This window comes from Colias eurytheme, chromosome 11 (assembly GCF_061535395.1).
Source record: "Colias eurytheme isolate Ceu_HAF_F1 chromosome 11, ilColEury1 Martin Lab GWU primary, whole genome shotgun sequence".
Lineage (NCBI taxonomy): Eukaryota > Metazoa > Arthropoda > Insecta > Lepidoptera > Pieridae > Colias > Colias eurytheme.
Window position 1 is genome coordinate 9982488 of NC_142990.1, and position 15523 is coordinate 9998010.

General features: G+C 36.6%; 1 protein-coding gene across 1 annotated transcript; it reads left to right on the plus strand.

Moving 5' to 3' along the window:
* Nucleotides 1-2958: 2958 nt before the first annotated feature.
* On the plus strand, nucleotides 2959-15047 carry LOC149904816 (uncharacterized). The gene is made up of 10 exons (XM_090107364.1): nucleotides 2959-3163; nucleotides 3712-4027; nucleotides 4654-4900; nucleotides 5228-5553; nucleotides 7082-7248; nucleotides 8038-8166; nucleotides 10758-10869; nucleotides 12137-12277; nucleotides 12894-13052; nucleotides 13540-15047. Exons 2-9 carry the CDS (start codon nucleotides 3736-3738, stop codon nucleotides 13031-13033), a joined length of 1554 nt encoding a protein of 517 aa, XP_089963490.1. The 5' UTR covers nucleotides 2959-3163; nucleotides 3712-3735; the 3' UTR covers nucleotides 13034-13052; nucleotides 13540-15047.
* The last annotated feature ends 476 nt before the right edge of the window (nucleotides 15048-15523 follow it).

Consider the following 15523-nt stretch of genomic DNA (forward strand, 5'->3'; position numbering starts at 1 on the left):
ACACTCGACCGCCTCGACGACAATATGTGAAACCTGAAAGGTTACTCATTGCCACACAAGAACTATGAAAGTTTTGCAATCCACTCTAGACGTTATAATTGACCGTTTGTGATGGAAAAGCACCTACCTACTCTATGTTGTAGGAACTTGAGCTTTAGCAATAAGTTGGATATTTTTATGTTTCGATTATTGAAAATGATCTGTGAAAGGGTATATAAATGATTTTCTTTTAATAAATCAAAACGCTTTTAGGCTCTGCTTTAAAATTCTTATCGTGTTTTAACTTTTACTTTATGAGCCGTCACGGTAAAGTTGAATTAAGTGTAGAAACGAAGGGTTTGATTCTTGGCCTTATGTAAAACGAAAGTGACATTACTATCTGGCTAAAGAGATATGTGCCTGCTTCTTGGCCTGCCCTAAACGATATACCATGGGGACTGTTTTTAGGGTTCCTTTTTGCTTTAAAAACCTAAGTAAGTTCCTTTTTTACGGAACCCTCGTGCCGTAAAGAGAAATACTCGAACATGCCTCTAATCTGTAGACCCTGTAGTTACACACCATTATTATAATACTCGCTATGACTCGCTCGGCTGTTTCGAGATGATTTGGGATAAATTAAAATTCTCTAGATGCTATAAATACAATTTAACACATTAGTTATCTACAACTATACTAACACATCGAATATTTAATTTAAACCAGTAGGTATAGATACATACAAAAATAAATTACCTACAGTAGAACTGCAGCTAGTTGATAAGTGATAAGTGATAACTTACAGCAAAAATTATTCGTCGAATTTAAACACGATTGCATAATATGTGGATTTATGAAGATATCTATTAATAGTTATTCCACCCTATGGCCTGGGGGTGACGTTGATCGCGTGCGCAGAATTTATTGATTTCCCGCCCCCGCTCCCTGCACCCACGCATACCCCTGTAGTGACTGGCTTGCACTAACGCATACACCAATAGAATGGAAATATTTTCACTATAGACTATTACGGATAATACACGACGAAAGCTCTATATGATTATTTTGATAAATTTCACATTGTAAAATAAGAAATGATAAAAGGACCTTTTCAACTCAATCGATAAAAAGTAACCAGCTGTTCATAGAATTTTCATAAATTATATTATGTCGAGTATTAATCAGAAGGTACGTGTGCCTACATTTTAATTTAAATTAAGTACTTGAGTTCTCTTGAGTTTATTTTAATCAGAAAAATATGTATATGCTCCAAATAGACATTAATAATTATTATTTGTGCATATTGTGTCGTATTTATTTGTGGATGTATAAAATTTAAAGAATTTATCTTTTCTTCATCATATGTCTCTGTTACGAAACCTAAACTCCTGTATTATTTTTCAAGTTATCTTCACATAGTTTCATGTAGTTATAATGAATTTTAGAATATGCCGATGTGTAAGTCAAGCGCCCTTGGAGCTTTCATTAAGCTTGCAGTTGTATGCCGACAAAACCCTTCGATGTGTTTATTTATCCAGTATTTTTATATAAATATGTTTAATCTACCTATTTGGAAATTGCTAAAGACGGGTACCTTCTTCCGATACTCTATATTAATACGTTTGTAAGTGTACTTAAAGCTTTTAAAGCACACTTTATTCTTGTTCTTATTTTCTACGTAATTTAAACGAATTCTCGGAAATAAAAAATAAGACACACGAAAATATAGGTATACACGCGCGTTCTTGCACCAAAAAGACATCCTACAGCATGCTAAATATGTAGTACCTACTACCTAGCTATGTTAAAGCTTTTTTTAACCATAGACCTACTACAGGCTACAATATAGTATGTATTTACATTACATTCACATGTCGATATCTACATTTTATGATTTTGTTTTACTAGCTAACTATGTACTATTAAGTATTCCGTGATTTTACCTTAGTAAATCACAATCCTTATTCCTTACGACTCTAATTTTGATGAAGAGTGAAAATAATAATTACGTATCTTATTTAAACCGGTATGAACACACTGAGACGGGAAAAAAAGAGCTAGCTTGATCGATTTTCTTTGGAAATAACATCAGACTAAGATCAGACTTGAGAGCTTTTTGAAATTTAGATATCCTATAACTAATCATAGATCGTCAGTGCTTTAATGAAAACAACATTTACTATAATGATAACTTCAAAATAAAAATGTATCGCTATAAACAAAGCATTGCATTCGAAAATGTATCTATTAGCTTTCAGTGCGTATGCGTCTTTACCGCCTCTTGAAGTAAGCTTTCAGGGTTTAAAAGCTATCTAGATGTAGCTGTTTAGTATTTACTAAAAGCCTTTTGTGCAGTAAGTACCTATTATGTCACTCGCAGTTTTTGGAGGTACCTATTTTGGAAATAATTTCAAGCATTGCATTAGTATCCTTTCGAACAATTTAAATTTATATTTACGCTTGCGAGTCAAAAAGAATGTAATTTTATTTTATAAAATTAGCTGGTCAAGTAATGATAAAACATTCAGAGCGCTATATTTTTTTCTTCAGGTTCAATGACCTTGACGCGTTGCGTCAATTTGAAAATCAATAAAATCTATCATAGGTAGGTAGGTAAAATGCATTGTGCATACATGAATGCAAAAGCGAAATTCCAGGAAGTGAATGTTATTCCTATTTGTTGAAATATAGACTTTATGTCCAGAATTTTATGAATTCTCGATGATTCTATCAGTGACCCTATTTTCCGAGCTTTTGGTAAGAGAGTTTGCGCGTGAACAGGGTGGCTTCGGGTAGGAGCGCGGCGCGGCGGAAAGGTGGGTGCCGCGGCCGTCGCCGCTCCAAACCTATGCGCGGCCGCGGCGCTCCCCTAGTCTCTGCCGCATACGCGCACGCGCGCGCAACCGACGCTACGCGTAGCCCCTGCCGAGCGTGCCCGAATCGCGACGTCAACCGTGGATCGATGAGATAAACGCGCAACCCCGCTTTGCGTTAAATCAATACCATATCCATCGATTTTCACAGCCGCAGCCGCCGCACACCGAACTTGAGGGTCGCAAGCGGTGGTTGCGCGTGTTTTATCATTTAAAATGTGTGAAGCTGAAAATTGTGCTATAATTATGTTCATCTAGATCGCTGCTATTGCTATCCAAATGTTCGTAATATTCTAGATTCGAAGTGTTTTGAGGTAATTTATTTAATATTATGTTCATTGAATTAAACACATACGTATACCGTATATATAAAGCATATAAGATCAGAAATGCTTTATATTGACATGTTTTATTTTCCAACTTATTTTCACGATTGTTAAGTTTATGTTTAAATTCGTGCACTTTTTTTAAAAAATAATCGGGATTTATTGTTGATGTTTGCGACTTTGCGTTTAGAAACGTTACATAGATAAACCAATAATTATATGTTACAACTTATTCAGTAATTATTAATTTATTAAAACGTAGGTACATACATTTAAATGATTCATAAAAACATATATTGTAATTCATGCATTATATGAAATGAATTTAAATATTTTGAAAGTTAACGCTTTTGTTAGCGAACATGTTTGCCGAATTGATAAACGAAATGAGAATTTTTTTTTTCGTTTGTCATTGCCTATTGGCGGGCTTTTCGATGTTTGCAATGAGAATTGTATTATTTTCTAATTAACTTATAATTTATTGAATGTTGTTCGTATACAGTTGGAGTGGAGAAAGATAATGTTTTTTGGTACAGATGGTGTGAATCTGAAGCGGCAAAATGACGTCAACTGATACGTATCAGTTAAAATGGCATTCGCACAGTTCACATTTGAACGGTTCTGTGGCGGCATTGCTTCGCTCGGAGAGATTTACGGATGTTGTTTTGTGCACGATGGATGGATCGCAAATACCGGCGCACAAGTTCATCCTAAGTTCTTGCAGCGTGTACTTAAGCACGTTGTTCGAAGGTCAGCGGTCGGTAACGAGAATGGGTGGCATGCTGTATGTCGTGCTGCCTTCGGAAATATCTACGAAGGCGCTGAAAATTCTTGTGGAGTATATGTATAAGGGTAAGTTGATCCGCCCTTTCATACTGATTTAACAAAATTATTTGTACTCCTGAGTCTTTTATAAAAATATCCATACATTAATATTTTTATATTCTACTAGCGGTCCGCCCCGGCTTCGCCCGTGGTACATGTTTACGTTTTCTCTACATAAAAACCATCCTCGTACTTCAAGGAATATAATAAAAAAAGAATTATCGAAATCGGTTCAGCCGTTCTCGAGTTATGCGCTTACCAACACATTTTGCGATTCATTTTTATATATAAGATAAAAATATCCATACATTAATATTTTTATATTCTACTAGCGGTCCGCCCCGGCTTCGCCCGTGGTACATGTTTACGTTTTCTCTACATAAAAACCATCCTCGTACTTCAAGGAATATAATAAAAAAAGAATTATCGAAATCGGTTCAGCCGTTCTCGAGTTATGCGCTTACCAACACATTTTGCGATTCATTTTTATATATAAGAGAAGATACCTAATGGTAAACAAACTAGGTACATGTTAAATTTAAGTTAGTTTAGTTCAGTCTTAACTACATGCTTATAGCGATTTATTACTTATATTCAAGGTCAAATATAAAAAAAAAACTACAGATTGTAATTATTATATCCATTTATTTCAGGTGAAACAACAGTATCTAATGAGGTTTTAGATATTGTACTAAAAGCTGGGGAGGTTTTAAAAATCAGGGGTCTCTGGCGACAGACAGATGAAGTTGGGGGAGATTCCACTCCAGCTGAGAAGACCACTACAACTGCGAATACTGCAAATAAACCACCTGAAAAAGCTAAAGAAGTGCCGAAAATAACTTTGAAAAAGGATGACAAGTTACTCAAAGCTTTTAACCCTGTTCAAGGGCAGGGGAATAGGTAAGATTAATTAATAAGTAAATAATTAATAATAGCATTTATTTACTGATTATTACAATTTGAATATGTATAGAAACAGATGGATTAAAAGTTTATTATACATACAGACATAGGTATTACAATATTTATTTATTTATTTAACAATTTAATATACCACACCAAGTAATATTTACAATTATACATAATATTATGCTAACCAATTTTTTTTTAATGTTTAATATAAATTAATTACTGTTAAATTCTCTTGATGTTGCAAGGTTTTTAGTATTTTTGTATAGAGGAAACACTACAAATCTACATTTAATAAAAATTTATAATTTTCTCCAGACCAATGTTCATCGGCCCACCAAAGCTAGTATTCATCAAGACCAGTGACGGCACCACACAAGCAGCCATACGTCCAGGTGTACCCAAGGGTCAAACTATACTGGTCGCCCCTGCACCGTCTTCAGAGACCACTTCAACAATCACCATGGCAACATCCACGGTTACCATGGCAACATCCACAGTTACCATGGCAACGGAAGATAATAGTGAAGACAGTATACCAACTAGAGTGTTGAGACGGAATGCTAATGAAAGAAAGTATGGGAAGAAACAGAAGACTGACGCTGACGAGGGGAAGGATGATGATGCAGCTTCCACCAGTTCAAGTTAGTATAATTTTTATATGCTAATTTTAAGTTTAGTATTAAAATAGCACTTAGATCATTAAGTAATGGATGGAGCACGCTGGCAAATGTTCTAACTAAACTTTCTGCTGATTTTGGTGCGGGGAGGGTAACTCACACTGATGAAACACAATGAAACATAATCACACATTCACAAAAATAATTTGTGTCACGAAAGTCGTAAAAATTTACGACCTTTTAAGCGACGAGTTTTTAAATTCAACTCTATCACTAAGATAATAAAGATTAAATTTGTATTTCATTCCAAGATAGTCATGTGGAGTGGGGTTCAATATCGCGTTCTAAATTCAACTTTATCACTTAGGTCATAAAGATTAAATTTGTATTTCTTTACAAGATAGTCTCGTAAGGAATGCGGTTCATTAAGGCGTTTTAAATTCAACTTTATCTCCTAGATCATAAAGATTAAATTTGTATATTTTCTTTCCATGATAGTCTCGTGGGGCCGCATCAATGATCGAGTAAACATGACTCGATTATTTTTCTTGATCATATCGCTAAACGATACATCGACGATTATTAGAAATTGCATTTTATTAGAAATGTACGTTAAAAAAATAAAAAAATATACACAAATGAAAGGTTATTCCATCTTTTTTAATATTCGACATGTTTGAATTGCTTCTGCAAGACTTGACAGTACAAAACGGCATTTTTAGCGGAGCACTCGCAGACGTCCGTTCGACGTTTTACGAATACGCAGAGTGCTTGTAATCGATTACGCAAGTAGTTTTTATGAAAGGATAAGATTTTTCGATGAAAATAATCTTATACCTCGGCAAAAGGGGAAACGCCTGCGAGTGTTATCCATTACTTAATGATCTAAGAAATAGCAAAATTATTCAGTTATGTTAAATTATGTATTTGTATTTTTATTTTGGACTAGCTTCCGCCCGCGACTCCGTCCGCGCGGATGTCCGTCTTCGCGTGGATGGTTTATTTCTCCATTTTGAGTAACTCTGACAATGCCATCTTATTTAAAAAAATAATCCACTGCGGGTAACGCAACGTGTGTTCGCGGTTCTACAGAACATCGTCTATGAATAAAACTGAAAAATTAAGATTTTTTTTTCACGTATTTTTCCAGGATAAAAAGTATCCTATTTTATGCCCAGGATAATAAGGTATAATTATACCAAGTTTCATCGAAATCGAACCGTTAGTTTTCACGTGATATTGTCAGCATATACAGACAGACAGACAAAAATTTTTTTAATCACATATTTGGGTTCGATCCAGTAACACCCCCTGCTATTTATTTTTTCAATATTTTCAATGTACAGAATTGATCCTTCTACCATTTAATATATTATGTATAGATTTTTATTATCCAAATTTTTTAAGTCCCATTAAATTGTCTTTGATTGATTTTTGCTTGGTTTCTCAACTGTTTCTTATAGAAAATGTTTCTTTTTTATATTCAATAATATCAATAGTAGTCTAGTCTCTATTATTCTACCATATTTTTCTCACTATACAAACCTCACAGAGAAATCAAACCAAAGCAGTACCGTCGAAGTCCAAGTTAAAGAAGAACCAGACTGGGACGCAAGTAGTATTGAAGAGGAAGAACGGTCAATAGCCGAGATGTTTCAAGCGGAAATGAGTGTTAAGTCCGAGCCTTGTGACGAGGTAGACGTCGAGGAGGAGGGACTGGTTAGTTATTGCTTTTCATTTTACTGAAGTGAAAACTTCTTTAGCGGCGTTGGGTATAAAATCTTAAACTCGCGTCAGGACACGTGGCCTGATCGAAAAAGCGTAAGATGGATGTGTTTTTTTTTTTTTTAGCCCTTATATTCCATGCGTAAGAAAGATAGTTACCATTCCAAAATATCAAACATGCTCAACGTTAATAATCAAGTTTTCACTTCTGCCGGCACTCCCGGAGTGCAACCCGTCTTTTTATTGTTGTATTGTGTGGCGATATCACAAAACGAATCACATATCACAAAAAAGAGCGTGTCAGAAGTTAAACTTCTTTGGCAAGATTCAAAGATATCAAAATTGCCGCCTTACTCCATGACGTGACTGTATTGCCATGTCGCGACCTTGAGATTTTACTCTTAACACGCCTAGAAGTTTCACTTCAAAACTTGTTTTGTTTTGTCTAGTTATGTTTCAAAATAACATGAAAAACATGAAATATAGAAAGATATCGCGTCTTATTATTCCTATAAAAAAACAATTTGTTTCCAGTCAATTTTTTTTAAAACCATTTTTTTTACAAAAAACATTGTTTTAAAACAATTTTTTTTTACAAAATACATTGTTTTAAAACAATTTTTTTTACAAAATACATTGTTATAAAACAATTTTTTTAATACACTGTTTTAAAACATTTTTTTTTACAAAATACATTGTTTTAAAACAATTTTTTTTACAAAATACATTGTTTTAAAACAATTTTTTTTACAAAATACATTATTAACTAATATTTTTTCCCAGCTGTACAGCCCTTTGTCCTGCGAGCTGTGCGCGGAAGTGTTCACAGTGCCGGCGGCGTGGGTGCGCCACGTGCAGGAGCACGCGGACGGCGACGGACAGCACGCGAGGAAACGCAAGCGGCGCTCTGCTGTGAGTATATATGGGCGAGAGTGTTCACAGTGCCGGCGGCGTGGGTGCGCCACGTGCAGGAGCACGCGGACGGCGACGGACAGCACGCGAGGAAACGCAAGCGGCGCTCTGCTGTGAGTATATATGGGCGAGAGTGTTCACAGTGCCGGCGGCGTGGGTGCGCCACGTGCAGGAGCACGCGGACGGCGACGGACAGCACGCGAGGAAACGCAAGCGGCGCTCTGCTGTGAGTATATATGGGCGAGAGTGTTCACAGTGCCGGCGGCGTGGGTGCGCCACGTGCAGGAGCACGCGGACGGCGACGGACAGCACGCGAGGAAACGCAAGCGGCGCTCTGCTGTGAGTATATATGGGCGAGAGTGTTCACAGTGCCGGCGGCGTGGGTGCGCCACGTGCAGGAGCACGCGGACGGCGACGGACAGCACGCGAGGAAACGCAAGCGGCGCTCTGCTGTGAGTATATATGGGCGAGAGTGTTCACAGTGCCGGCGGCGTGGGTGCGCCACGTGCAGGAGCACGCGGACGGCGACGGACAGCACGCGAGGAAACGCAAGCGGCGCTCTGCTGTGAGTATATATGGGCGAGAGTGTTCACAGTGCCGGCGGCGTGGGTGCGCCACGTGCAGGAGCACGCGGACGGCGACGGACAGCACGCGAGGAAACGCAAGCGGCGCTCTGCTGTGAGTTACATACCCCGTCCGACTAGGGCCCTGTTTACACGCACGCTCTTTCGCGCGCGATTCGGCTTTCACGCGGGAAAGAGCAAGCATTTAAACAATGACAGAGAGAACGAGATTGCGCATCCACTCCGCACACACTCGCACGAAAAATCGCGCTCTAAAGAATAAGTGCATAAAAAACGTGACAAAACAATCCCTCGCGATTGCGCGCGCGTGCTTTCCCGCGTTCGATCCCGCGCACTCAATCACGCGGTAAACAGTGTGCGTGTAAACCGGGCTATTAGGGCCCTTCCGGCCTCCTCCACTCAAGCGGCAGAGATCCCCGTGGCGGGGGGACGCCCTTGCGCATGTCGCTACCAGGGTGAACCTTCAGTTCACCCCCGCGTCCGCGTTAAAATGTAGAAGCCCTTCTGGCTAACATTGAGAAACACCACACAAAAAAAATGTATTACATAATAATTATTGGCTCTAGGTAGCGAGAAGAGTATAGACATTGGTCCCAGTGCTAGGTAGAGCAAGAACAGTTTACTTAGTCCCGGCTCTAGGTAGAGCCAGTGCATGATATACATATAGACTGGCACTAGCACTAGGTAGAGCGAGAACAGCTTATTTTTACTGTGATAACATACATATTATGCGGTGCCGACTCTAGGTAGAGCGAGAGTAGCACACTTGGTCCCCACTCTAGGTAGAGCTAAATATCAAACATAATATACTCAGTGCCGGCTGTAGGTAGAGAGAGAGCAGCATACTTTATAGTTTATACTGATAACGTGAGTGCGGTGTTGCTCTAGGTAGAGGGGGAGCGGCATACTTTGAGCTGCTGATATATTATGTACATGCAGTACCTGCTGTAGGTAGAGCAAGAGCGTAATTTATTCGCAGTGCCCACTCTATGTAGAGCAGCATACTTTGCGCTGCTACAAACACGCAGTGTCGGATCTAGGTAGAGAGATGAGCATCATATCTTTTGCAGCTAACATAACATACATGCAGTGCAAGCTTTAGGCCGCCTTTACACCTGTAAGTTTTACTTACGTAAGTCACTTACTTACGTAAGCTACTTACGATAAATTTTCAAGTGTAAACACTCGTTGTAAGTAACTTACTGTAATTTTTTACAACTTTCGTAAATTTAAAAATTACAAGTCTAAACGTGTTCGAGTTTGCTTACGGAAGCGACTCGCAGCTTATTGAATTATTTTGATAAGTTGAGAACTCACCAAAACAATGTCCTCTAAACAAAATTTTATTTACAATATTTTTTGTATCTTTTTTTTTAATTTTTGGAGCAACTTTTTCCAAAAGAAATTCAAAACTTGTAGTATTCATTCTTATAAAATTGAAAAATCCGTGTTGGTCTTCCATTGTCAACTCCTTCAAAAGATTTTCAAACGCACCTTGTGCCATTCTTTTTTCTAACCAAGGTTTTATCCAGCATTTTCTTTCAGTATTATTTTTCCGTCGCTTTTTATTGGACAAAATTATATATGCAGCAGCCGCTTGAACGTGGCGTCTTCGAGGCATTTTTTTACTGATTTAATGTAAACGGGCGTGTAATAATTTATGTAAGTTTAAACTCACAAAAATTACGTAAGCATTATTTACTGTAAGTTTATTTTAAGTGTAAATGCAACCGTAAGTCAGTTACATAATTTTTACGAAAGTAACTTACAGGTGTAAAGGCGGCCTTAGGAAGAGCGAGAGCAGCTTTCTTAATTGTACTGCTAACATACATACACGCAGAGAAAACTGTAAATGGAGCTAGAGCATTTTGAGCGAGACCGACCTACCTTTTCGTTATTTTACACAGTATTTGTATATTTTCCCGCTTGCTAATAGCAGATTTTTAATTCTTATACATCAAAATACGATTTCCTGCCCTGTGTTTTCAACTTTATTACTTATTTCAGAGCGACGACACAGAAGAAACAACAGCTCTACTACGTTGCGATCTCTGCCAGAAGCATTTCCCGAATCCAGCGGAATGGGTGCGACATATACAGAGCACACATACTGAGACTGGTGCGTGTTAAATTATTTCTATAACTAGCTGCTCAACCCGGCTCTGATCGGGTTATTTTTTATTTTTTGACAATTTTAATTAATATATTAATCCAACCAAATAATCATTAAATCCGTTCTTGAGATATAAATGGTGTAATTACTACGACTTTCTAGATCGAAATTTAAATTTAGAGAAAAAAAATAGTTGATTAACGTTATTAAAGTTTTTTTTTATATTATATAGCACATGCTATTAATAATAATATGACACTATTCTGATTTGATATTTGAATTAAGAGGAATTTTTTGCCTATTCACTAGTAGATTTTTTTTATGCAACGACCATTAGAAATCTTATATATAAAAATGAATCGCAAAATGTGTTGGTAAGCGCATAACTCGAGAACGGCTGAACCGATTTCGATAATTCTTTTTTTATTATATTCCTTGAAGTACGAGGATGGTTTTTATGTAGAGAAAACGTAAACATATACCACGGGCGAAGCCGGGGAGGACCGCTAGTTAGTAAATAGTATCTTAAAATAGCCTAGTTATTTTACCTAGAGTGATCTTATTTTATATAAAAAAATAATTGCACTTTCAAATTTTTTTAGCAGTATCATACTATCAATTAATCTTATATTTTTTTTTTTTTTTTAATTTATTATTATTTATAATAATTCTTATACAAATATTTTGGTATGTTCATAATATTATTTTCAGATATTATGATGTGCTACTACTATATACCATTGTTATACTAACATAGCTGATTGATTGTTATGTATGTGGCTAATTCTCGACGGACACAACATCAACTCAACTATTTTTTCATAAATAATAATAAATATATTGAAAACTCCACGCTATTCTCTCTATCTTGTTCCGTGTTTTATTTTTGCTATAAGTGTTTTTTATTTAGCAGCACAAACGCAGTCATGATAATCACTTCAGTTATGTTGACATTGTAAACTTGGAGTTTTTGTTTTGCAATTCATCGGTGTTGCCAATTTGCGATGTTTTTACTCCCAAATTACTTACTTACCTAGTTTTTTTTTAATTTTCTGTTTTTTTTTCCTCGGTTTGAATGAACTTACTAAATGTTGTACTGCATGCTTATGCTTAAATGTGAACTCGCGCAAAAAAGTCAATTTTTTTTTAATTTTTGTGATTTTTTGTGATTTTCAATCGTGTACTATGATTGGCAACGTTGATTGCAAGGCGGGCCCCAATAGTCCACATGATAGTGTATATCTAAGCGTCGGTTCGGTGTTCGGTTGTCCAGAATTGGCCATATCAAACAACAGTGCAGCACCAAAACGTCACAATCGTTTCACAGACGGCGAGCAAAACAAGACGTGTGGCCACTGCAACAAGAACTTCCCGTCGCATGCCTCCATGCTCATACATATGCGCACGCACACAGGTTTGTGTGGACTTTTTTCTATAAAACGTAAAAAAAAATATTTAAAAGTGAACATTGAAAATGGGTGAAAAGATTTTAGCAAAATATTTGGGTGGAAATCAGTTCAATAAAAAACGGATTTTAACAAAAATTTAGGGTCATCATTGAAAATCATTTCAAATTTTTATGTTCGAAATACCAAATTTAACTTTTTTAATTTAAAGTTCGCATACAGTAGAAAATTATAATAATGTTATAACATTTTAGTACTTAAATCTAAGTTGTAAATTCACATCATCATCTTTTTTTATGACTGCCTACTTTTTATTATAACGCGTACGCGACGTAGTCGCGTCACCTAAACACCACGCGTTATAAAACCGCCCATTTCTCCGGCGACACATTATATTTTCGACTAGCTGCTCCGCGCGGTTTCACCCCCGTGGCTCCACTACTGTTGGCCGTAGCGTGATGATAATTGGGCTATCTAACACCGAAAGAATTTCCAAATCGGACCAGTAGTTCCCGAGATTAGCGCGTTCAAACAAACAAACTCTTCAGCTTTATAATATTAGTAAAGATTAGTAAAGATTTTTTTTTGTTATCTGTGGAAATATTTATTATATTAATCCTACAGGCGAGCGCCCGTTCGTCTGTGGGTTATGCAACAAAGGGTTCAACGTGAAATCGAACCTGCTACGACACTTGCGCACTCTGCACAACCACGTGGTGAGTCCCGACGAGCCCGGACCGTCGGAGCTCAAGCGGGAGGCCTGAGCCAGGGGAGGGGGGGCAGGTGAGCATAACTAGATAATAAATAAATATTCAGGACTATTTTCACACACGGCATGATCTGATCCAAATTCCAATACTAAGCTTTCGCTTGTGTTATGGAAACCAGATGGCTGATAAACATACATATATAATTTTAAATACCCCAATTTTCTGTAGCATTCTAGTTAAAGAGGTCTAGAGAAGTGCGAAAACTCTCTTTCTAGATATACATTTATTTTAACCATAATTATGGTTAACTAAAAATATAACTTTTTATAAAAGTGCATAAAAAATTAAAAATGTATTAGTTAGGTATATATTGAAATATGGATTTTTTAAGCTATTGCATAGCTTCTATCGCGCGCCTTGAGCGTGGGGACCGAATCCAGACGACGTGTGCCAGCCGCCAAAAAAAAACTTGGCCAGCGTGGTGGATTATGGCCTACCCGTGTCCCAGCAGTGGGAACGTTAATGGGCTGATGATGATGATACTTTTGTATGTCTCACAGGTAGAGGGCGCGGTCGGCCCCGCTCCGCGTACACGCTAGCGATGGCGGCCGCCAACCGGCGCGCGAACAAGGCCGACGCGAGCGCGCTCCGCAAGCAGAGCTACTCGCTGTTCCTCAAGCAGCGCGCCGTGCTCTTCTCCGCCAAGAAGTGGAAGTAGTGCGCGACACGCTACCCGCGGCGCTTGACACGTTCCACGTTTGAATTTTGACGTTTCAACTTTTTTTATGTGGCTGTTTGAAATTTGACGTTTCAGTTTTTTTTTTCTTTTTTCTTATGTGCCAGTAATATTGGTTATGAATATCAAACCTGCTTTTGGTTGTATTTGATGTGTATTATATCGGATTATAAAGCGCGTCACACACGGTGAAGATACTATAATATTTTATGTTAAGATTCTCTAATATAAAATATTACAGTATCTTAAGGTATCCGGAATCAGCGTTCTAACCATCATTTTTCTTTTTGTCATTGCGTACTAAGACCCCTGTAGACCCAAAACACTGACACAAAATTTCGGGTCGATCTTAACATAAAATATTATAGTATCTTCACCGTGTGTGACGCGCTTATGTCATGCGCATCGGTATGGGATGTTCTAAAAACGTACAGCACGTAAAGTTGAATGTCTCATTGAACAATAGATACATAATTAGTAGATACATACCTTTTTACATAATAGTAAATTAAACTATTCCATAACTGTTGTTAGAAATTGTTCTAGCAAAATCATGTCAATATCAAAAAATTCATAGTTATAATTCTATTTACCATGGATGGAACACACGGCCATAAGAAAAAAAATCTTTGAAAACATTTAAATGTGATTGGAATTGTGTCAAAAATAAATTAAAAGCGTCTATGTAGGGGTAGCAAAGTGTTGCGTTACTACATGTCCTGCCCTTCCTCCTTTAATTTTATTATTTTTATAAGAGTGTATTTATTTTTTATAACTAGTCTTAACTAGATCTCATTCTTTTAATTAAAGATTTAATTTTAAGTCAAACATGTAGTCAGTCGGAAATGCAAGCAAGTTTTAGGATTAATCATAGGTAATATTTCTCAGTATCAAAATATGTAGCTGATATCCAAAGATAATTTGAGATTTTCTATGGGTTCATACTAAATATTTTTAGAACAGTAAACACACTTAAACCGCATTTTAATACATATGATAAGAAATTTCATATTTGGTTTTATTGTTGTTCAATGGTAATATATCTAGTCAGTATGGACCCTAAATAACTTAAGTAGTAGTGTAAGTTTTACCGTTATACTTGCTTGTGATTGGCTAAATTTAATTGTAATTTTAAATAGGTTTTAGAATAGAAGAATAATTTATGTTATATACCTCTTGAATTTATAAATTAATTTATTTGATTTGAACATTCCGTTTGTGTGATACAGTAATGTAGTTGCGATTGTATTTAAATACTCATGTGTAACATGGAGTCGGTATGATTTAATGTTTGTACTATTTTATAAAATAGTATGCGAAGAATAAAATACTGAAAGAAAAATATTTGTTTTATTTTCTTAACTACAATTTATTTTGTTAAATGTATATGTACGTATACATTAAAAATTAAAAAAAAACCCCAACACAATATATGAGCTTTAAAAAGTAAAAAACACGAATCCACACGAGTATATTTGTGAGCATTCAGTTTTTCTTACCCTTTTTCACCCCCCATAACTATTAATTCAACAAAATTGAAAATATATGTCTCAGGACACCCGCACACTTATGTGTACGCATTTAATGTAAAAAAAAAACTAAATTGTAATCGTTTCAGTTGATCGTGAGATTTGATGCCACAGACAGACAAACACACATACACATGGCACACATCAAACTTGGCCTTATAATATAAGCTTATACAAAAAAATTACATCTATTCATATCATGACCGAGTTAGTTTTGTTTTGCACATGGATTAGAAACTATAACTAATGGATTTAAATTGAACTTGCAGCAACCACTTG